Genomic DNA, 25251 nt, shown 5'->3' on the forward strand with positions numbered 1-25251 from the left:
TTCACTACTCAGGGCCACATCTGCTGTGGTTAGTTTGAAAGTTGGAGACCTGAGGAACCAGCTGCAGGGGGAATGGCGGAGAAGAAGAAACTGAAGAGCTGGAACATGGAATATCTGTCATACTGTAGTTCATATACTCAGTAGTCTCCCTACAGACCTTGTTGCCGGTGATGTCTGGTGAGGACTTGCCTTTACAACTCTCTCAGCCTATTGAGGACAGTCTGAGCACTGATGGAGGGATTGTGCATTCCTGGTTTAACTCGGGCAGTTGTTTTTGCCATCCTGTACCTGTCCCGCAGGTGTGATGTGTGGATGTACCGATCCTGTGCAGGTGTTACACATGGTCTGCCATTGCGAGGACGATCAGCTGTCCGTCCTGTCTCCCTGTAGTGCTGTCTTAGGCGTCTCGCAGTACGGACATTGCAATTTATTTCCCTGGCCACATCTGCAGTCCTCATGCCTCCTGCAGCATGCCTAAAGCACGTTCACGCAGATGAGCAGGGACCCTGGGCATCTTTTATGTTTTTGTTTTTCGGAGTCCGTAGAAAGGCCTCTTTAGTGTCCTATGTTTTCATAACTGTGACCTGTGAGTTATCTTTTGCTGAGTTTATATCCGAGGGATTGTGCTTGGGTCGACTGCGGGGAATGAGAGGTAATGTGTTTTAGTCTACGGAGCAGAGCTCCTCTCAAGGGGGTGATAATCATGCCTCTAAGTGTAGAGGATTAGCAACTAAAGAAGGTTCTTGGCGTGTGTGAAGCCCGACGATTAACCAGAAATCGAGGCGGCTGGAGGGAGGAAAGTCTGGCCGTGATGCTGTGCTTTGAGTTGGAGGTTCTCCCTGATAGGGTGATGTTAGGATATGCGTTATTTGGTTAGAGCATTTGTGCCTAATGTTTTTCAGGGTTTCCACTGCCAGAAGTATGGGCATGGTCAGTGTGTAGGAAGGTTCAGCTGAGATGTGGTAGGGGTGGAGGTTTCCATTTAGTGGGGACATGTCTGAAGGAGGAGCCCTGACAGTGTATTAACTGTGAAGATGAATGAAACAGATAGAGGTAGCTAAAATCAGAGTAGGACCGGGTGTTACATATGCAGTGAGAAGGGTGGAGAGAAAGGGAATGCTTCTGCTGTCGCTGTGATAACAGGGCCAATTAAAAAAGTTAATGTTACTGTGCGTTGACAAATCCAGGTTTTTGGCCTTCATGGCAATGGTCGTGAATTGTGCTGCGCAAGTAGAAAGCAGGTCAGAGAATTGCCATTATTGTGAAAGCGGCAGGATGTTTTCTGGATGCTCGAGACATAACTGCAGAGGATCTACAGAAGATGTTGGGAGAAGGAGTGCCACCCTCCCAGGCCTGTGGGCCAAGAAGGGATTAATTTACCTGAACTCTAGTATGGATAGTTGGCTAGGGGTGGGTGGTGTAGTATATGTAGTTTGGGAAGTTTATTTTTTATTTGTGCAAAAAAAATATTGTTTGCATTTGAAGTCGAAAAACACAGTTGTATTGGATGCCAACCGCCATTAAACCCAAATGGAGAAGAAGTACTCTCATTCATATTCTTAATGACAGGTATATGCCCACACAATTCTGTTATTGGAGTACGCTCACAACATTCCAACACAGAAAAGCTGCTCTTAAAACATACTTAACTACCATTTTTTGGAAGGAAAACTATTTTTCTCATATTGTAAATAGGTCATATTTCATAGAACTCTGGCAACACTGGACAGTTACTGTAACTTGGTGGCTGTCCTCAGGCTTAAATAGGAACCTTCATGCAGATTCCTCGTCCCGTGACGGAAAATATTTGCGCGGCACTAAAACGCTTGGGTTTGTGTCACATTCATTCAAGACCCCCAAAATGGCAGGTCCAGATTTAGTCAAAACTGTGGTGTACACGATTAATAATATATTACAGCAAGAAAAGTATAAAGCTGCACTTGCAGTTGTTAAAGGATTCCGAAATGGTGCTGTGTGAGTTGTTTACTTAGCTACTTACTTTCTAGCTAGCTAACTTACTTTGCTTATTTCTAGCTAGCTAGCTTGTCCACTTCGCTAGAATCTGTTATCTACGTTAGCTATTATTTTACAGCTTGCTATCCAACGTACAGTAGCTAGCTGCCCTTTGAGCTAGTTAGCCAGGGTGGGTCAGCAAGCATATTGAAATAACTAGCTATGTAGCTAATGATGATGGTCAAGCAAAGTCAACTAGATGGACCTAGCGCTGTTGTTGGTTAACTAAAGTTAGTAGCAATCTATCAAACCCTGAAACACTTGACATTAGTTAACCTAACTGTAGCTAGCTTGCTAACTCAGTGGTTTGACCTTTCTCAAGATTCATACAAGTTTGGCTGACCTGCCATATCACACACGTGTAAATCAGTTGACACTGACCTTGAACCTGATATTTCTCATTTCCAGTTATGGGGCAAAAATCCGGGCACCCCATGCTCTTGTCATGACGTTTCTTTTCAGAAGTGGAAGGTCAGAAGACATTTAATCACTCTCCCAAATCCCTTAGCTAGCGCTAAAATAAATCAAAACTGCATCAAACATTGATAATGGTCTATTAATAATGGACAATGCGCTCCCCACCCCCCACCACCCTTTTTCATATGCACAGCCTGAAGGATAAGCTGCGAGCCATTGTGAAGGCCACGTACCAACACTCGCGCAACCTCGCCTACTTTGTGTTCACGTACAAAGGACTGCAAGCCCTACAGGAGAGGATCCAGGGGAAGAGTCTACCATCTCAGTCCTTCTTCGCCGCCTGCCTCGGTGGCTGGTTGGTGTTTGGGGAAAACAACAACATCAATAGCCAGGTAATCCAGAACTAAAACATGGCATAAACTGCTCTATGATGATCTAGGGGAAGAGTTGTGAGAGATGAAACTAGCACAAGTGCCAGAACCTCATTGGTAGCCCTATTTCTCCCCCCCTTCCTGAACTCTAAGGTAAGTCTATGGGCCAAATGTCCACTCCTGAAATTTTAAATGTGCAGGTGAGTTGTGAACTGTCCAAATAACCAGTGACACAAAACCAGCACACTGGAACATTTGTTCCTCGGTAGTCATCCCATCCCATTTGTTATATTTGTCTTTCCACAAGAGATTAATAGCCAGATAAATTAACAATACTTATGTCACGAGGGCTGTGCTCAACCTGGGTTACTAGTGCCAATACATGCCCAATAAAACATCTGGATAGGTTGTCACCTTGTTGCACTATGTCAAATCTTCAAAGTGGTTACGAGAGAAAATAGTGGTCGAAAGAAAGCTTGTTCTTATGTAGGCTAGCCAATATTCTACCTTACTGTATTTCTAATGAAATGTACTTCCTTGTTGTCTTGTCTAATGAAAGGATCTTTCTTGTTATGTCTCTAGATCAACATGTACCTGCTGTCTAGGATCCTGTTTGCCTTGTCTCGCCTGGCTGTGGAGAAAGGCATTGTACCACAGCCCAAGCGGGACCCCTTCCCCCTGTTTGCTACCCTGGTGTGGGGCATTGTGCTATGGCTGTTCGAGTACCACCCCCACACCCTGCAGCCTTCACTGCAGTCCTCCATGAACTACCTCTACCACGACAGCAACGTGTGGCATGATATCTCAGACTTCCTTGTCTACAACAAGCCAAGGACTGTCGCTCCCAAGTGAGCTAAAGTTAAAATAAGCATCTCAATAGACTAAAGTGTCTTCCTCGTCTCCTTTCCTTCATCTGGTCTGAAAGAACTGGACAGGGTGGATAGCAAATTCCCAGTATGACTTTAGACTGTTGCGATGCAGGCCTGGGCCCGTATTTAAAGTGTCTCAGAGTAGGAGGGCTGAGCTAGGATCCGTTTTGTAGGATCAAGTTTTGCCCTTTAGAAAATAATGAATAAGATGATACATACAGTATCACTCAAATGTTTGGACACACCTACTCATTCAAGGGTCTTTATTTTGACTATTTTCTACATTGTAGAATAATAGTGAAGATATCAAAACGATGAAATGACGCATATGGAATCATGTAGTAACCAAAACAGATTTTAGCTTCTTCAAAATAGCCACCATTTGCCTTGATGACAGCTTTGCACACTCTTGGCATTCTCTCAACAGCTTCACCTGGAATGCTTTTCCAACAGTCTTGAAGGACTCCCCACATATACTGAGCACTTGTTGGCTGCTTTTCCTTCACTCTGCTGTCCAATTCATCCCAAACCATCTCAATTGGGTTGAGGTCGGGTGATTGTGGAGGCCAGGTCATCTGATGCAGTGCTCATCACTCTCCTTCTTGGTCAAATAGCCCTTATACAGCCTGGAGGTGTGTTGGGTCATTGTGTTATAAGCGAAAACCAGATGGGATGGCGTATCACTGCAGAATGCTGCATTAGCCATGCTGGTTAAGTGTGCCTTAAATTCTAAATAAATCACAGACCGTGTCACCAGCAAAGCACCATCACACCTCCTCCATGCTTCACGGTGGGAACCACACATGGAAATCATCCATTCACCTACTCTTCGTCTCACAAAGACACTGCGGTTGGAACCAAAAATCTCAAATTTGGACTCCAGACCAAAGGACAGATTTCCACCAGTCTAATGTCGATTGCTCATGTTTCTTGGCCTAAGCACGTCTCTTCTTCTTATTGGTGTCCTTTAGTAGTGGTTTATTTGCAGCAATTCAACCATGAAGGCCTGATTCACGCAGTCTCCTCTGAACAGTTGATGTTGAGATGTGTGAAGCATTTACTTTGGCTGCAATTCCTGAGGTGCAGTTAACTCTAATGAACTTATCCTCTGCAGCAGAGGTAACTGGGTCTTCCTTTCCTGTGGCGGTCCTCATGAGAGCCAGTTTCATCATAGCGCATGATGGTTTTTGCGACTGCACTTGAAGAAACTTTCAAAGTTCTTGACATTTTCCGCATTGACTGACCTTCATGTCTTAAAGTAATAATGGACTGTCGTTTCTCTTCGCTTATTTGAGCTGTTCTTGCCATAATATGTACTTGGTCTTTTACCAAATAGGGCTATCTTCTGTATGCCACCCCTACCTTGTCACAACACAACTGATTGGCTCAAACGCATTAAGAAGGAAATAAATTCCACAAATGCACTTTTTACAAGGCACACCTCTGTTAATTTAAATGCATTCCAGGTGACTACTTTATGAAACTGATTGAGAGAATGCCAAGTGTGTGCCAAGCTGTCATCAAGGCAAAGGGTGGCTATTTGAAGAATATAAAATATCTGGATTTTGGTTACAACATGATTCCATATGTGTTATTTCATAGTTTTGATGTCTTCACTATTATTCTACAGTGTAGAAAATAGTTTAAAAAAAGAAGAAAACCCTTGAATGAGTATGTGTGTCCAAACTTTTGACTGGTACTGTATATCGCCTAGATCAGCACTATTTGTGAATACGGGTCCTGGTTCTCTGCCATGTTAAATCAAGAGCTAGTGATTATAAACCTTTTAAAGAAATGAAATATTTTTAAATAAATGTTGGCTTTCATTAAGAACTATGTGCTCCTAGATCTAGTGTAAGTGAAATAAATAATACCTGAAAAGGTGTGAAGCGGATTTGCTCTCCCTGTCAATCTAGAATTGTATCAGTTTTTATATGCTACTGTAGTTTAGAACAGATTTTCCCAAGCTCGGTCCTGGGGGCATGTTTTGGTTTTTGCTCGGGCACTACACAGCTGATTCAAGTAATCAAAGCGTGACCATGAGTTGGTTATTTGAATCAGCTGTGTAAACCAAAATGTGGCCCCCAGGAATGAGTTTGGGAACCCCTGCTTAAGACTATGCACTACCTACAGTTTTTTTTTTTCAATGCACTTACCGCACTTGATTCATAGAATAGCATATTTTCCAGTAATTACTAGATTCTTTGTAATGTTCTTTGTAATGTTTCCTTCATAAGATAGTGCTACTTTGTTTTTAATAACAAAGCAGTAAGCAGGATTTAATGTGATATTTCCATGATCTAAAACCGGTGTTTTTAAAAATTTTATTGGAATATTCATAAACTACTCATTTTACTTTCCTTAGTTGTTTTTGTTACGAATCATCAGTTTGACCTTGAACAGTGTTTGCTTGTTAAATGTTTGTAACAATGACTTTATTTGAAACGTAGGTTAGCATGAGACAAAATGTACCTACAGTTCTCTTAAAAGTGAATTGCCTTTCTTAGCCATACTGTCATTGAACAATGCTTTTTCATTTATTGAGGACACATTCACTGTGCTATTCATGGTAAAGTATGTGTCCTTTTCAGATCACACTGTACAATGTTGTTCTTGTAAGTGGTGTAAAAAAAACAAGAATAGTCTGACCCATTCTTACTTTCTCAATCTTTTGTATGTCTAGCATTGAGCCTTTGGTCTGTTTGTTGCTCAATTCAGGTTCCACCCGTGGAGTGGGAGTGAACGTGATACAAGCTCAATTCCGTTTCTCCCTCATCGAGTATGCACGCATTCAGTCCCCCTCAAGGATTTCAAACCATTGGTGTATGCATTTGGCTTGAGGGAGCCTCAATTATATTCCTTTCACCAATCCATTCCTCACAAAATTATTCTGCTTAGAATTGGAATTGGGCTACAGATTACATTCAGTTATCTAATTATACAGGCACTTCAAATGCAACAGAATAAATGCTGCTTTTATGATTTATGTAGTATATTATTACTTTCTTGACACATTTGCCTGTGGAATGAAACATGATTGTATTTGTCAAACAAAGTAGCCACATGGTGGTGCCAAGTAATTCACAATTTCATGTGAAACAGACAACCCATACATCTTGCACCCACACTCAGCATGTAGATCATTTTCAGAAGGAAAGACTTATAAAAAATACACAACTTATCATGGTGTTCACAACTAGTTAATCAGGTGTGTTAATGCTTGGCTGCACCCTATAAAAGCCTGCACACACTACGGCCTTTTAGGACAGGCTTCTGCACAGCTACCCCTGACCTTCAAACAGTAATAGATGTTGTGACCTGAATTTCAACCATAACTACTGTCAAGCCACGGAATAGTATGATAATCACCTATCGACTTATAATTCCACTATACTGATTTATAGGCCAGCATTTAGCGTGTTCACTTTTTAATTTGATTTCACTATTTCATAATTTACAACTGCGACCTGGCCAAGATAAAGCAAAGCAGCGCGACACAAAGAGTTACACATGGGATAAACAAACACAGTCAATAACAATAGAAAAATCTATATACAGTGTGTGCAAATGTAAGATTAGGGAGGTAAGGCAATAAATAGGCCATAGTGGGGAAATAATTACAATTGAACATTAACACTGGAGTGATAGATTTGCAAGTAGAGATACTGGGGTGCAAAAAATAACGTGGGGATGAGGTAGTTGGGTGGGCTATTTACAGATGGGCTGTGTACATGTGCAATGATTGGTAAGCTGCTCTGACAGCTGATACTTAAAGTTAGTGAGGGAGACATAAGTCTCCAGCTTCAGTGATTTTTGCAATTCGTTCCAGTCATTCACAGCAGAAAACTGGAAGGAAAGGCAGCCAAAGGGGGAGTTGGCTTTGGGGATGACCAGTAAAATATACCTGCTGGAGCATGTGCTACGGGTGGGTGCTCCTATGGTGACCAGTGAGCTGAGATAAAGGTGGGGCTTTACCTAGCAAAGACTTAGATGACCTGGAGCCAGTGGGTTTGGCAACGAATATGTACTGAGGGCCAACCAACAAGAGCATACAGGTCGCAATGGTGGGTAGTATATGGGGCTTTGGTGTCAAAACGGATGGCACTGTGATAGACTACATCCAATTTGCTAAGTAGAGTGTTGGAGGCTATTTTGTAAATGACATCATCGAAGTCAAGGATCGGTAGGATAGTCAGTTTTACGAGGGTATGTTTAGCAGCATAAGTGAAGAAGGCTTTGTTGCGAAGTAGGAAGCCGATTCTAGATATAATTTTGGATTGGAGATGCTTAACGTGAGTCTGGAAGGAGAGTTTACAGTCTAACCAGACACCTAGGTATTTGTAGTTTTCTAAGTCAGAACCGTGATGCTAGACGGGCGGGTAGCGTTCGGTTGAAGAGCATGCATTTAGTTTTACTTGCATTTAAGTGCAGTCGGAGGCCACGGAAGGAGTGTTGTATGCCATTGAAGCTCATCTGGAGGTTTGTTAGCACAGTGTCCAAAGAAGGGCCAGAAGTATACAGAACGGAGTCGTCTGCGTAGAGGTGGATCAGAGAATCACCAGCAGCAAGAGCAACATCATTGACTTATACATAGAAAAGAGTCAGCCTGAGAATTGAACCCTGTGGCACCCCCATAGAGACTACCAGAGGTCTGGACAATAGGCCCTCCGATTTCACACTGAACGCTGAGAAGTAGTTGGTGAACCAGGCGAGGCAGTCATTTGACAAACCAAGGCTGTTGAGTCTGCCGAAAAGAATGTGGTGCTTGAGAGAGTCGAAAGCCTTGGCCAGGTCAATGAAGACGACTGCACAGTACTGTCTTTTATCGATGGCGGTTATGATATCGTTTAGGACCTTGAGCGTGGATGAGGTGCACCCATGACCAGCTCGAAAACCAGATTGCATAGCGGAGAAGTTACGGTGGGATTCAAAATTACCGGTGATCTGTTTGTTAACAGTTAACAGTAGGATAGATATAGGCCTGTAACAGTTTGGGTCTAGAGTGTCTCCTCCTTTGAAGAGGGGATGACCGTGGCAGCTTTCCAATCTTTAGGGATCTCAGACGATATGAGAGGTTGGACAGGCTAGTAACATGGTTGCAACAATTGCGGTGGATCATTTTAGAAAGAGATTGTCTAGTCCAACTAGATGAAGGTAGTTTACAAATAGGCATGACCAGCAAATGAGTCCTTTGACAAACAGACAAAAGTATTATTGGACAGGGATGTTGTTGTTGGACCTTTAGTTTCACAACAATAGAATCCGCTACAAAGTCAGAGAAAAAAAGGAAAGGAACTGTCACAAAGTATCAGTTAGTTCAGTTTATCTTTTTCTCCTATCCTGTCATGTTTAATGGGAGTTTCAACTGCTCCTAGTGCCACCTTAAGAGTGGTTTACAGAGCTCTTCAAATTTAATAGAAAGAGGGTTGGTTTGTTTCACATGAACCTGTAACCCGTACTGCGCAAGCCATTTGCATGCGGTTTGTGCGTGTGTGTCTTTGTATGCTTATAATAAAGTGAGTCATCCGCAATCTTGTCAACCTAATTTTCCACCGCAAAAGCAAAGTTCTTCCTAATGTTGTTTAGTCTCAAGATTTTTCATTCAAATCACTTCCTGAATTGAATGTCTTTAATTCGAATGGACTCCAATGCTGCTACACACTCATGTCTACTATACTCCCACTGCTGTTTTCCTTCCATTATACTTGCCTGACAACTCATCTTGAATTTAATTCCTCTGCGCTTTTAATGGCTCCATAAGAAACGCTAGTGTGGATGGGTAGTCAGGCTACCATTCTACTGGACTTCTAGCCCCGACGTCATTTAATCTCTAGCATCCCAAAGCACTCAGCCCAATCAGCAGAACACTTGTGTCCCCCTGCAACCAAGAAGTACATGAAACATCCTCCCTTCAGGCTGCAAAGGCGTCGGTTTCCTCCTTGCCACAACCTGTTTGAAAATTGCCACAACTTGCTGCAGAGGGAGTTTTAAATTGATTAAAATATGATTTTGTGTCACTGGCCTACACATAATACCCCATAATGTCAAAGTGAAATGATGTTTTCAGGAATTGTTTACAAATGAATTAAAAATGAAGAGCTGAAATGTTTTGAGTCAATAAGTACGCAACCCCTCTATTATGGCAAGCCTATTTAATTTCAGGAGTAAAAATGTACTTAATACACAATAAGTTTCATGGACTCACTGTGTACAATAATAGTGTTTAACATGACATCTTCGTACCCCACACATACAATGATCTGTAAGTCGAGCAGTAAATTTCGAACACAGTTTCAACCACAAAGACCAGGGAGGATTTCCAATGCCTCGTAAAGAAGTGCTCCATGGGGTGAGTCCCGTGGCAGAACTGGGAATGGTGTTCCGGGCATACTCCACCCAGACCAGTTGACGGCTGCAGGTAGTGGGGTTGGTTGAAACCAGGTACCTTAAGGTGGTCTCCAGGTCTTGGTTGGCTCGCTCCGACTGACCGTTAGTTTGGGGATGGAATCCGGATGAGAGACTGGCCGACGACCCAATAAGGGTGCAGAACGCCTTCCAGAACTGAGACAAGAACCCCGATCTGAGACCATGTCTACCGAGAGTCCATGGATCCAGAAGACATGCTGCACTATAAGCTGGGCCGTCTCCTTGGCAGAAGGTAGTTTGGGGAGAGGGATGAAATGGGTGGCCTTAGAGAACCGATCGACTACCGTCAGAATGACAGCGTTGCCATCAGACGGAGGGAGCCCAGTGACAAAGTACAGAGATATATGAGACCAGGGACGATGAGGGACCGGTAGTGACTGAAGGAAGCCAGAAGGAGCTTGCCGTGTAGTCTTGTTCTGAGCATACTGTACATACGGCGACGAAGGCAGAGACATTAGGGACCATTGTGGGCCACCAGAAACATTGTCGGAGGAAGGCTAGTGTACGACCGAACCCTGGATGACAGGTCAGCTTGGAGGAATGAGCACATTCCAGGACCCGGGACCGGACTGGATTAGGGACTAACAGCCGGTTAGCCGGGCCCCCTTCAGGTCCAGGTCGGGAGCGTTGTGCCTCGCAGACCAGGTTCTCAATACCTCAATCCACAGTGGCAGCAAGGCATGAGGTAGGGAAAATGGTTTCAGAGGTAAAAGGTGGCGCTACAAAGTGTTAACCTAAGGGGGCTGAATAATTTTGCACGCCCAATTTTTCAGTTTTTGATTTGTTAAAAAAGTTTGAAATATCCAATAAATGTCATTCCACTTCATGATTGTGTCCCACTTGTTGATTCTTCACAAAAAAATACAGTTTTATATCTTTATGTTTGAAGCCTGAAATGTGGCAAAAGGTCGCAAAGTTCAAGGGGGCCGTAAGTCTGTATGTTGTCCTTCCTGTGACATTGGGGGCTGTAGGTGTCCTGGAGGGCTGGTAGTTTGCCCCCAGTGTTGCGTTGTGCAGACCGCACCACCTTCTGGAAAGTCCTGCGGTTGTGGGCGTTGCAGTTGTCGTACCAGGCGGTGATACAGCTCAACAGGATGCTGTCAATTTTGCTGTTAAAATACAATAATAATAGTTATTCTTAACTGGAACAAACTGATTGAAACAAGATGCTTTTTGAGGCAAACACACTCACACAGTTCTGGGTTTGCTCATCTACAGTAGGAAGTGGTCTCCTACCTGACTGAGAAAGCAGGAGATGTTCTGGTCCAGTTTGGCACCACATACCTATGTGAGTCAGGGTTCTCAACTCTGACATACTTAGAAAACAAGAACAGAAACAGTTTCAAGGCTGAGCATGAAGTCAGTGTTGTACTGTCAAAAACAGAGCCCAGAATAGACATGCTCTCATTAGGACTGTGTGTGTGTTTTCTGGTCTACATCTGTGTGATGTGATCAATCAGTTAATTCCAGTTCAGAATAAAACATATGTATTGTATTTTAACAGCAACAGTTCCAACATTGACTTTCTTTCAACAATAATGTCTACAGTAAGATGTACAGTAGGCCTGATCATTTTTCATCTGTACTGTTACTTAGGGTTGCACTATCAAAAAGCCTGTGTGTGTGTTCTGTTATTCATCTGTGTGATGTGATTAATCAGTTTATTCCAGTTCAGAATTTAAATTATTTACTGTATTTTAATAGTTCCAACCTAGACAGATATGTAAGTGTTTTTAATGGGGGAAAATAAACATGAATAGATATTTAATTTCATTTTTATTTGTTTATTGCGTTAATTTTAGGCATAAGGGCAATTTTTATTCGGCAAGTCAGTTAAATAAAAAATCTTATTTTCAATGACGGTGGGTTCAGAGGCTGAAGTTGTACCTTGTCAGCTCGCGGTTACTAGTCCAACACTCTAACCACTATGCTACGCTACCGCCCTGAGATGTGCTGATATGTATTGTATGTATAGTTGCATATAAGCTTGGGTCCGATGGAAAAACAGAATTTCTCATGTGCGTCCCAGGCTGAAAAAGTTTAAGCACCCCTGATATAAATACATATGTGACACAAAAAAGGAAGTGTTGAACAACATTGCCCATCCTGCACTGCTATAATATCTTTCAAATGATTGTTCCGAAGTTTGCCCCCACAAAAAAAGTATTTTCCTATGAATGAAGTCGCACAATTTTCTTGGTCATTTTCTACGAATTAAAACGCACAAATATTTGTCTTTTCACACGAATTAAGCCACGTAAAATGTACAAAAACGCACGAAATCTACTGAAATACTTTCTGTACATATTTTCACGAATTGAGTGTGAGATTGTGTTGGAACATAACATAGCTGGCACTGCTATCATCGTCTTTTCGTATTTCACCAACTCTCCATTTTGCAGCTTTTCTCTTATTGAATTAAACACCAATATTATTACTTTTGCCTCAGGGGATCGACTTCTGCTCGTTCCCAAAAGCATATGTATGGTATGTGGCTATTTGGCAAGCATACAGTTTTAAACCCTAAAGTTTACATGATGAATAAACCATGGTGCGCATGTTGGTTTTGTCTATGCCACCAAGTTCTATTTTAGCGCCAACTGTAGTTATATGTTACACTACGGCGCTATGCAGACGACTGTTGATGCGCGTGAGTAGTTTGGATGAAATGATTGAGAACACATATGTGTACATTTATTTTGCAATGATCGTGCACGCAACCCGGGCGGTCAGGTTAGCATATTAGGCTTACACACTAATGCCATATTATGGGGGTATTGCCTAAAAATAATGTAAGAAACACCTCGTTGTAGCCTATACATATACATTGCACATGAATGATACATTTATGTTTTTTTTTTCATGTACAGTTTTATCTTTATTCAACCCGTCCTCAACCCACCCGCACAATATTTCATGACCCTACATCCAGTCAACCTGGCATATCTACAATAGTAGCAGAGCGTAGTTCGTTTAAACCTATTTCTCAAGAAGAATGCACAGAATAAATCCGTTACAGGGAAAGGAAAGTAGGCGTGTAGTTCTCGTCACCTTCTCTCCGGAAAACGAAACTTATTCGAATGTATTGGTATATATTCAGCACAGATTGTTCAGTACGGACTACGCAGACACTGATATGGCAGCTTAATGAGTCGGCAAACCGGTAAGATCATGCTTGTTGGAGTGACTATCTGATAACTTCCCATGTAAAAAGTGAATGTACATAATTGTATGTTATTAATTTGTCAATAACATTGGACGTGAGTGGGCAACAATGTGTGTTAAGAATTATGTTATAACGGGTGTGGCCGGGAGCAGCAGTGTTGACATTAAGTTAGTCGTTAACCAGATCTTGGGATAAATGTTAACATTGGTAAAGCTCCAACCTTCCACAAAAAATATTGTTTTATTGCACTATTAGTTTGGTCACAACCTTGTTGTTGACAGTATAGAAGGAGACAATAGTTCATTTTTAATAGTAGCCATAGCCCCTAGACTAGCCTAGTTAATAGTTGTGCGTCGCGCACGCCATCGCGCTCTTGATGAAGGCATTTTCATGAAATAGTACCCTCAAAACCCCAATCTTAACGTCAACAGTGAAGAGGCGACTCTGGGATGCTGGCCTTCTAGATAGAGTTCCTCTGTCCAGTGTCTGTGTTCTTTTGCCCATCTTAATATTTTATTTTTATTGGCCAGTCTGAGATATTGCTTTTTCTTTGCAACTCTGCCTAGAAGGCCAGCATCCCGGAGTCGCCTCTTCACTGTTGACGTTGAGACTGGTGTTTTGCGGATACTATTTAATGAAGCTGCCAGTTGAGGACTTGTGAGGCGTCTGTTTCTCAAACTAGACACTCTAATGTACTTGTCCTCTTGCTCAATTGTGAACCTGGGCCTCCCACTCCTCTTTCTATTCTGGTTAGAGCCAGTTTGTGCTGTTCTGTTAAGGGAGTCGTACACAGCGTTGTACGAGATCTTCAGTTTCTTGGCAGTTTCTCACATCAAATAGCCTTCATTTCTCAGAACAAGAATAGACTGACGAGTTTCAGAAGAAAGTTCTTTGTTTCTGGCCATTTTGAGCCTGTAATCGAACTCACAAATGCTGATGCTCCAGATACTCAACTAGTTTAAAGAAGGCCAGTTTTATTGTTCTTTAATCAGTACAGCAGTTTTCAGCTGTGCTAACATAATTGCAAAAGTGTTTTCTAATGATCAATTAGCCTTTTAAAATTATAAACTTGGATTAGCTAACACAACGTGCCATTGGAACACAGGAGTGATGGTAGATGATAATGGGCCTCTTTACGCCTATGTAGATATTCCATAATAAATCTGCCGTTTCCAGCTGCAATATTCATTTACAACATTAACAACATCTACACTGTATTTCTGATCAATTTGATGTTATTTTAATGGAAAATAAAGTGTTTTTCTTTCAAAAACAAGTACATTTCTAAGTGACCCCAAACTTTTGAATGGCAGTGTATGTCCCCATTACCAGTAAAACATCATCAAAACCTATTTCTTTCACTTACTTGCTGTGCTGTTTTGTTGTTCATTCGTTTCTTTCTCAACCAGGATTTCATCATACATGTCAAGCAGTGAAGTTTCAGCTCTGCCTGTCCGTGGCCTCTCTTCCTCGGTGCACTGTCGCCGTGTCCGTTTCCATCTCGTCCAGCTGTGTCTGTAACATGTCACATAAACCCTGTTTCTTCTCAAAATCCTCGTCAACCCACTGTACTGTCAGACTCATTCATAATGCTCATGAGACTGACATAGCTGGTCCAAATGTTAGTCGTGAAGCTAATACCAGTGACGATAGCAAGTAGCTCATGGATGTGAGTGTCAACAACACCGTGTAACTCCGGTAGGGCAACATCTGAAAAATAGCGGCCCCAAAAAAATCTTAGCATAACCATAACTTTCTGAATGAGGAGTAATTGAAAGTGAAAGAATGTTTGCCTGACTGCTGAGGGAAAAGGGATACCTAGTTATTTGCGCAACTGACTGCATTCAACCGAAATGTGTCTTGCGCATTTAACCCAACCCCTTTGAGTCAGAGAGGTGCGGGGGGCTGAATTAATCGATGTCTACATCATCAGCGTTGTTGTTGGGGTTAACTGCCTTGTTCAAGGGCAGAAGGGCAGATTTTTCTATCTTGCCGGCTGATGAATTCAAACCAGTGACCTTTCGGTTACTGGCCAAGAACTCTTAACATATAGGCTACCTGCTGCACGTTATAATGGTTTGTCATAGTGATCATGTTTATTATTTCAAACAGATAGGGTTCATCATGAAGAAGTGCCCTGCTTGTGGTCACATGCTGGCAGAATCTTTTAAATTCTGCTGTGACTGTGGATTTAAGTTACCTGTCCAATCCCAAGTTTGCACCTCAGGTAATATATTATTTATATATGATTTATTTTGAAATATTAATAATCATGAATCAATATCTATTATTTGTCATTTGTTTGACCATCTTTACATTATTTATGTATTCATAATCATAATATTTGGATGTCATTCAGGAATATTTAACCATTCAAGATGAGCAACTGCATCCCACCCCACAGTAGGCTAGTTACAGAACAAATGTTTTATTACACAGGAAATACAAAGTTCACTTAATCTTGATAAACTACAATTGTATCCTAGTAAAAAGCCAACTGCATATCCTGCAGGTCTACAGCATGCATGTATATAGGGCCAGTGATATGCATGCTTCGGACCATGGCCATATTACCCACTGGGCACAAAGGGCACATGCCCAGGGACCTTACATCCAGGGCCCCCACGGCATAAGAACATGGCATAAGCCATGGACAAATGTGTAGAATTACAGGAAATAAACTTTAAAACTACAAAAGTTTCTCTCTACAGCCAAGAGGGGACCCTCTAAAGTGATCTATCCTAGGGCCCCAGATTTGATTAGTCCGGCCCAGTCTAGGACCAGGAGTTTTTACTGATTATGTGACCTGACCAAGAAAAACCTTGGCCCTATGCATAATATATGGAATTGTCCAATAGGAAATAAATCCATACTATTAAATGCAAGATAGCTTGAATGTTTGTATCATGTAGTTCACCAAATGAATGTGTCTTCAATGTCAGGTAACTGCCAGGTAACCACTGCAGAGCATCAAACCTCTGTGGTCAGTGAAGCAGAGCCCCAGCATGAGAATGAGCCACTGACATTGTCCGTGAACAAAACTGACACACCTCTAAAACACTCCAGTGAAGATCCAATGGGCAATGTCAAGAAAAAGGTGCCTGTATTACAATTGTATATGTTGAAAATGTAATACATGTTTCATTACAACAACAAGTTTTTTTTGCCAAATATCCAGTAGATTATAGAGTATAGAGTGTATATGCAGTAGAGTATTTAGTGTATATGCAGTAGAATATATAGAGTATAGAGTGTATATGCAGTAAAGTATAGAGTGCATATGCATTAGAGTATAGAGTGTATATGCAGTATAGTATAGAGTGTATATGCATTAGAGTATAGAGTGTATGTGCAGTAGAATATAGAGTGTGTATCCAGTAGAGTATAGAGTGTATATTCAGTAGAGTATTGAGTATAGAGTGTGTATGCAGTATAGTATAGAGTGTATAGTCAGTAGAGTATAGAGTGTATATTCAGTAGAGTAATGAGTCTGTATTCAGTAGAGTAATGAGTGTATATTCAGTTGAGTATTGAGTATAGAGTGTGTATGCAGTAGAGTATAGAATATACTTTCAGTAGATTATAGAGTGTATACCCAGTAGAGTATAGAGTGTATATGAGGTAGAGTATAGAGTGTATATGCAGTAGAGTAGAGTGTATATGCAGTAGAGTGTAGATAGTGTAGTGTGTATTCTGTAGAGTATTGAGTATAGAGTTTGTATGCAGTAGATTATAGAGTGTATATCCAGTAGAGTATATAGTGTATATTTAGTAGAGTATACAGTATAGAGTGTATATGCAGTAGAATATAGAGTGTATATGCAGTAGTGTTTGGAGTATAGAGTGTATATCCAGTAGAGTATAGGGTGTATATTCAGTAGAGTATACAGTGTATATTCAGTAGAGTAATGAGTGTATATTCAGTTGAGTATTGAGTATAGAGTGTGTATGCAGTAGAGTGTAGAGTATACTTTCAGCAGATTATAGAGTGTATACCCAGTAGAGTATAGAGTGTATATGAGATAGAGTATAGAGTGTATATCCAGTAGAGTATAGAATGTATATGCAGTAGACTATAGAGTATAGAGTGTATATGCAGTAGAGTAGAGTGTATATGCAGTAGAGTGTAGAGTGTATATTCAGTTGAGTATAGAGTGTGTATACAGTAGAGTGTAGAGTATACTTTCAGTAGATAATAGAGTGTATATCCAATAGAGTATAGAATGTATATCCAGTATTGTATAGAGTGTATATGCAGTAGAGTATAGAGTTTATATGCAGTAGAGTGTATAGTGTATATGCAGTAGAGTAATGAGTGTATATTCAGTTGAGTATAGAGTATAGAGTGTGTATGCAGTGGAGTATAGAGTATAGAGTGTGTATCCAGTAGACTATAGAATGTACATGCAGTAGAGTATAGAGTGTATATGTGGTAGAGTATAGAGTGTATATACAGTAGAGTAGAGTGTATATGCAGTAGAGTATAGAATGTATATGCAGTAGAGTATATAGTGTATATGCAGTAGAGTAATGAGTGTATATTCAGTTGAGTATAGAGTGTGTATGCAGTAGAGTGTAGAGTATACTTTCAGTAGATTATAGAGTGTATTTCCAGTAGAGTATAGAATGTATATGCAGTGGAGTATAGAGTATAGAGTGTGTATGCAGTGGAGTATAGATTGTAGAGTGTATATCCAGTAGACTATAGAGTGTATATGCAGTAGAGTAGAGTGTATATGCAGTAGAGTATAGATAGTGTAGTGTGTATTCTGTAGAGTATTGAGTATAGAGTTTGTATGTAGTAGATTATGGACTGTATATCCAGTAGAGTATAGAGTGTATATTCAGTAGAGTATACCGTATAGAGTGTATATGCAGTAGAGTATAGATAGTGTAGTGTGTATTCTGTAGAGTATTGAGTATAGAGTTTGTATGCAGTAGAATATAGAGTGTATATGCAGTAGTGTGTGGAGTATAGAGTGTATATTCAGTAGAGTAATGAGTGTATATTCAGTTGAGTATTGAGTATAAGAGTGTGTATGCTGTAGAGTGTAGAGTATACTTTCAGTAGATTATAGAGTGTATACCCAGTAGAGTATAGAGTGTATATGCAGTGGAGTATTGAGTATAGAGTGTATATGCAGTAGAGAATATAATGTATATGCAGTAAAGTATAGAGTGTATATGCAGTAGATTATACAGTATAGAGTGTATATCCAGTATAGTATAGAGTGTATATGCAGTAGAGTATGGTGTATATGCAGTAGAGTATAGATAGTGTAGTGTATATTCAGTAGAGTATTGAGTATGAAGTGTGTATATGCAGTAGAGTAGAGTGTGTAAATCCAGTAGAGTATAGAGTTTAGAATGTATATGCAGTAGAGTAGAGTGTGTATATTCAGTAGAGTATTGATTATAGAGTGTATATGCAGTAGAGTATAGAGTGTTTATGCAGTAGAGTTTAGAGTGTATATCCAGTAGAGTATAGAATGTATATCCAGTAGAGTATAGAATGTATATGCAGTAGAGTAGAGTGTGTATGCAGTAGAGTATGGATTGTAGAGTGTATATCCAGTAGAGTATAGAGTGTAAATCCAGTAGAGTATAGTGTGTATATTCAGTAGAGTATAGAGTATATAGTGTATATTCAGTAGAGTATTGAGTGTACATTCAGTAGAGTATAGAGTGTATATTCAGTAGAGTATAGAGTGGATATCCAGTAGAGTATAGTGTGTATATTCAGTAGAGTATAGAGTGTATATTCAGTAGAGTATAGAGTATAGAGTGTGTATGCAGTGGAGTATAGAGTATAGAGGTCGACCGACTATGATTTTTCAACGCCGATACCGATTATTGGAGGATCAAAAAAAAAGTTGGTGCCGATTAATCGGCCTATTTTATTTTATTTTATTTGTAATAATGACAATTACAACAATAATGAATGAACACTTATTTTAACTTAATATAATACATCAATAAAAATCAATTTAGCCTCATATAAATAATGAAACTTGTTCAATTTGGTTTAAATGCAAAAACAAAGTGTTGGAGAAGTAAAAGTGCAATATGTGCCATGTAAAAAAGCTAATGTTTGAGTTCCTTGCTCAGAACATGAGAACATATGAAAGTTGGTGGTTCCTTTTAACATGAGACTTCAATATTCCAAGGTAAGAGGTTTTAGGTTGTAGTTAATATAGTATTTATAGGACTATTTCTCTCTATACCATTTGTATTTCATATACCTTTGACTATTGGATGTTCTTATAGGCACTATAGTATTGCCAGTGTAACAGTATAGCTTCCGTCCCTCTTCTCGCCCCTACCTGGGCTCGAACCAGAAACACATCTACAACAGCCACACTCAAAGCAGCTTTACCCATCGCTCCACAAAAGCTGCGGCCCTTGCAGAGCAAGGGGAATAACTACTCCAAGTCTCAGAGCGAGTGACGTTTGAAACGCTATTAACGCGCACCCCGCTAACTAGCTATCCATTTCACATTGGTTACACCAGCCATTAGGCTGATAGGCTTGAAGTCATAAACAGCGCTGTGTTTGCGAAGAGCTGCTGGCAAAACGCACGAAAGTGCTGTTTGAATGAATGCTTACGAGCCTGCTGCTGCCTACCATCGCTCAGTCAGACTGCTAAATCAAATCATGGACTTAATTATAACATAATAACACACAGAAATACGAGCCTTTGGCCATTAATATGGTCGAAACCGGAAACTATAATTTCGAAAACAAAAGGTTTATTATTTCAGTGAAATACGGAACCATTCTGTATTTTATCTAACGGGTGGCATCCCTAAGTCTAAATATTCTTGTTACATTGCACAACCTTCAATGTTATGTCATAATTACGTAAAATTCTGGCAAATTAGTTCGCAATGAGCCAGGCTGCCCAAACTGTTGCATATACCCGGACTCTGCGTGCAATGAACGCAAGAGAAGTGACACAATTTCACCTGGTTAATATTGCCTGCTAACCTGGATTTCTTTTAGCTAAATATGCACGTTTAAAAATATATAATTCTGTGTATTGATTTTAAAAAAGGCATTGGAGTTTATGGTTAGGTACAGTCGTCCAACGATTATGCTTTTTTCGCAAATGCGCTTTTGTTAAATCATCCCCCAGCGTTGCATCGATTATATGCAACGCAGGACACGCTAGATAAACTAGTAATATCATCAACCATGTATAGTTATAACTTGTAATTATGATTGACTGATTGTTTTTTATAAGATAAGTTTAATGCTAGCTAGCAACTTTACCTTGGCTTCTACTGCATTCGCGTAACAGGCAGTCTCCTCGTGGAGTGCAATGAGACGCACGTGGTTAGAGTGTTGGACTAGTTAACTGTAAGGTTGCAAGATTGGGTCCCCCGAGCTGACAAGGTGAAAATCTGTCGTTCTGCCCCTGAACAAGGCAGTTAAACCACCGTTCCTAGGCCGTCATTGAAAATAAGAATATGTTCTTAACTGACTTGCCTAGTTAAATAAAGGTCTAAAAAAATATATTTAAAAAATCGGAGCCCCAAAAATACAGATTTCCGATTGTTCTGAAAACTTAAAATCGACCCTAATTAATCGGCCATTCCGATTAATCGTTCAACCTCGAATAGAGTATAGAGTGTATATGCAGTAGAGTATAGAGTATACTTTCAGTAGATTATAGAGTGTATATCCAGTAGAGTATAGAGTGTATATGCAGTGGAGTATAGAGTGTGTATGCAGTAGAGTATAGAGTATGGAGTGTGTATGCAGTAAAGTATAGAGTATACTTTCAGTAGATTATAGAGTGTATATCCAGTAGAGTATAGAGTGTATATCCAGTACAGTATAGAGTATAGAGTTCGTATGCAGTAGAGTGGAGTGTATATCCAGTAGAGTATAGAGTGTATATTCAGTACAGTATAGAGTATAGAGTGTATATCCAGTAGAGTATAGAGTGTATATTCAGTACAGTATAGAGTATATCGTGTATATTCAGTACAGTATGGAGTCTATATTCAGTACAGTATAGAGTTTATATTCAGTAGAGTAGAGTTTGTATCCAGTTGAGTATAGAGGGTATATGCACAGTTTTTTATTTGTTTTGTTTGCCTGAAATGTGTTATATTTGAAAATACAATTCTATAGCACTTTTGTTTGTACATAGAGTGAGTATAGGGTGTATATTCAGTAGTGTATACATTATTCAGAGTGTATATGCATTATGATATTGAGTATAGAGTGTATATTCAGTAGAGTATACAGTATAGAGTGTATATGCAGTTGAGTATAGAGTGTATATGCAGTAGAGTAGAGTGTATATGCAGTAGTGTGGAGTGTGTATGCAGTAGAGTATAGATTGTAGAGTGTGTATCCAGTAGAGTGTAGAGGGTATATGCACAGTTTTTTATTTGTTTTGTTTGCCTGAAATGTGTTATATTTGAAAATACAATTCCATAACACTTTTGTTTGTACATAGAGTGAAGACTCCCCCAGCAACACTGAGCTGACAACAGACACACATCAGAAAGAGGAGTCGTCTGGGAGTGAGAGCTGTGCAGCGGTGGATGTTCCCCCTACAGGAACTCCACCTAAGAACACTGCCACTCCTGCTGCCACTCCAACCGTACCCTCCAAACTTCCAACCTCTCTTATCCCATCCCCGTACCAGACAACCACGGAAGACCAACCCGAGGGTCCATCAAAGGTAAATGAAAGTGAACCGCTGGACGAGTCAAACACAAGCCAAACCCAACCTAGTTCAGTAAAACAAGACTTGCCTGAGAAGACTGCCTCATCCACACATGAGACAACAGATCAGAACACAGGACCTGCCTCAGTCCCAACTCAACCAGTAAGACAGCTGTCATATAAAGAAGCTTTGATGGGAGAAACCACAGAGACAAGAACAGTAACGAGGAAGCAGAGGTAATCAATATCTCTCTATTTGATTATGATTTATCATATATATTTATATATTGAACTACATCTTTTGAAACACGTTTGTACTTTTATCAATAAGCGTGGAGAATCAAGACAAGAGGCTTCCAAGCAAACATAAGGAACCAGAGAAGCAGAGTGATTATGGTGGTGGTGATGCTTCTAAGTCATCTACTGCTGATTCCCCACCTGCAAAGGAAGATAGTCCACCAAACCACAGCAATGACGAAGACTTCCAGCAAGTGGAATCCCCCAAAAATAAGGACAAGCAAAAAAAGCCAACCCAAATGTAAGTTTATATATTAAATTGGTCCTTTCAATTAAACCATGTTACTTGTCAAATCAAATTAAACTATTCAATGCACATTTTACATTTCACAACAGACTTCATGGGAAATGTAAGGAACAAGTAATGCTCAAACTATTACATTTGTTGGGGGAATTAATATTATAACACAATGTAATTATGAAAGTAGTTTGTTTTAGATGTTTTGAAGTTCAGAATATTTTGACATTTGGGAACCTCCTGCTTTCCAGGAGCCCTGAAGGGAGCAAGGAAGCTGGAGTCATGAATGAACAACAGACATCCAGTAACCAGAGTGACAAGTGTACCAAGGATGAAGCAAACTCACAGCCGTGTGTTGACCAATCCCAAGTATCAACTGATGACCCAACAGATAAGTCAAACACAAGCCAGGAAGAAACAAAGAACGAAAACACGGAAAAGCAGTCACAGCCTCCCCAATTGTAAGTGTCTGTCATAGATTGAATGTGTCTAATACAGGGCTACTGGCTGTGACCATACAGTCGCATTTGGCCACCCTTTGACTTGACTGATTTGGTCAAACGGTAAGGTGATTTATCCTCATGACTCCTGTAATGAAAGTGTCTGTCCTGTGCCTGTTTTACACTGTTTAATGATCGAGATTAATCTTATGGCTTTGAGATAAATACAGAGCAAGTATCAGAGACGAAGAGGCTGGTAGTAGGAAATCAATTACAGGTATTGAATTAGAAAATGAATGAATTTGCCCAAGTTGATATAATAAGACATGAACCGAATGCATCAGTCATTATTATTTCCTGTATCTTTCTAACGAGGCAATGAGATGGGACTGCCCCGGTCTCATCTGTGTGTGCTGTAGCCGTTAGGGATGCTAATGATTTTTGTCTTCTGGTAGATGTAGAAAGTCTTTCCCAAAAACTAGAAAGTAGCTAATACCTACCTGGCAGAATTATATAATGATAATTTTTGTTTAAATCCAGTGGGTATTTGTCTTGCAGACTCTATCATCACATGTGCACTACAAAAACACAGCTAAACAACAGCCTCTTGCTAGGTGTGCACTGGAATTAAAGGGTAACTACTGTACACTCAGGGGTGAAAGTAAGGCGGTACGGTCAAGTACAAAATAAATAGTGGGGGTATGCAGTACCGGTAAAACATGAGGCTATCACAATTAATTATAGTAAAATGTCAAGAAAACTGTAGACTATACACCATTATTTATCATTGCCGCATGATAGAGGCATGAAACATGTGTGAATGGACTTGAAAACGGTTGGTATAGGCTACGCTCCAAAATGCAGTGTGATTTGATGAGAACGTTGACACTTTGCTAAGACAGAGATGATTGGCTGACACTGAGACATTTGCGGACAGCAGTGGACACATCCATTCTGGTCTAATGACAATTTGCAAATTTCTTTAAACTTTTTGGTGTTTTGTATAAAAGATGTCTCTTTTCATTCACCACTGTTTGGAGGCTGGGCAATTATTGTTTGACAATCAGATGAAAACATATGGTTGTGTTTCTGCCACAATAAAAGGTAATACATTTTAAAAGGATAAATGAAAAATCTTTACGACTAGGCTCACACGCAAGCGCGTGCACACATACTTTAGGAGGTCCCGTATTGGGAAGAAATTAAATCTACTTTCACCCCTGACTACATTCCAAAATCAAAATATCTTATTTTCCAATACCTCAAATTGTCTCCTGATGTGGTGTAAGCATTGTTGTTTTTCTAACAAAAAAAGCGTGATTTCTAGAAATAACTGAAAATCAAAACCTGGTACAACAAAACCCCCCCCAATTTTTGGGTTGTGAAAAACGAAACGGAATTTGGCAAAAAAAACAACATAGATTTGATAGAGTTCCCACTTCCGCAGGTGGTGAATTAGCAGCAATTGAATTAGGCCAATATGTCATATTAGTGCAGGTAAAGATGAAAGCAAATCTCTATTGAACCCCACAAAATAATTATTTAGGCCTATTTTATAACAATAATAGCCTAATTGTCAACCCAACATTCATGACAATCACTGGATTAGGTTGCATATCAAAATATCTTAATCATGCATTCTTGCTTGGACGTGTTAGATGTAACAAGTTATTTATTGAATACCATCTCAGTAGTTTATTACACTTCTTATTAATCATTGTGAATTACCTTATAAGATTACACATTTTTCTATTGTGTGACGCCACAATAAAGTTTTCGAGTGCCACCAAATCATGGTGGGATGCTACCAACTGAAAAAGCAGTGCTACCAAATCATGGTCAAGTGCTACCAAATCAAGGTCAAGTGCTACCAACTGAAAAAGCAGTGCTACCAAATCATGGTTGAGTGCTACCAACTGAAAAAGTAGTGCTACTAAATCATGGTCGAGTGCTACCAACTGAAAAAATAGTGCTACCAACTGAAAAAGTAGTGCTACCAAATCATGGTCGAATGCTACCAACTGAAAAAGCAGTGCTACCAAATCATGGTCGAGTGCTACCAACTGAAAAAGTAGTGCTACCAACTGAAATAGCAGTGCTACCAAATCATGGTCTAGTGCTACCAACTGAAGAAGCAGTGCTACCAAATCATGGTCTAGTGCTACCTACTGAAAAAGTACTGCTACCACATCATGGTTGAGTGCTACCAACTGAAAAAGCAGTGCTACCAAATCATGGTCTAGTGCTACCAACTGAAAAAGCAGTGCTACCAAATCATGGTCGAGTGCTATCAACTGAAAAAGTAGTGCTACGAAGTCATGGTCGAGTGCTA

The 25251-nt window shown here is 40.1% G+C and overlaps 2 protein-coding genes across 2 annotated transcripts in view; both read left to right on the top strand.

The window, feature by feature from the left end:
- Positions 1-1811: 1811 nt before the first annotated feature.
- Positions 1812-3988, top strand: pxmp4 (peroxisomal membrane protein 4). Its single transcript, XM_024428516.2, has 4 exons — positions 1812-1974; positions 2422-2484; positions 2624-2822; positions 3384-3988. Exons 1-4 carry the CDS (start codon positions 1862-1864, stop codon positions 3651-3653), a joined length of 645 nt encoding a protein of 214 aa, XP_024284284.1. The 5' UTR covers positions 1812-1861; the 3' UTR covers positions 3654-3988.
- A 9208-nt stretch (positions 3989-13196) lies between these two features.
- The window catches only part of LOC112255352 (E3 ubiquitin-protein ligase rnf213-alpha), a 63129-nt gene continuing 51074 nt past the window's right edge, over positions 13197-25251 (top strand). Inside the window, exons 1-6 of the mRNA XM_042323728.1 lie at positions 13197-13259; positions 15375-15489; positions 16205-16359; positions 21733-22181; positions 22276-22482; positions 22731-22940. Of these exons, the coding sequence (XP_042179662.1) occupies positions 15387-15489; positions 16205-16359; positions 21733-22181; positions 22276-22482; positions 22731-22940 (1124 nt within the window). The 5' untranslated portion in view covers positions 13197-13259; positions 15375-15386. The remainder of the gene's footprint in view (positions 13260-15374; positions 15490-16204; positions 16360-21732; positions 22182-22275; positions 22483-22730; positions 22941-25251) is intronic.

This window comes from Oncorhynchus tshawytscha, linkage group LG07 (assembly GCF_018296145.1).
Source record: "Oncorhynchus tshawytscha isolate Ot180627B linkage group LG07, Otsh_v2.0, whole genome shotgun sequence".
In the NCBI taxonomy this organism is placed as follows: Eukaryota; Metazoa; Chordata; class Actinopteri; order Salmoniformes; family Salmonidae; genus Oncorhynchus; species Oncorhynchus tshawytscha.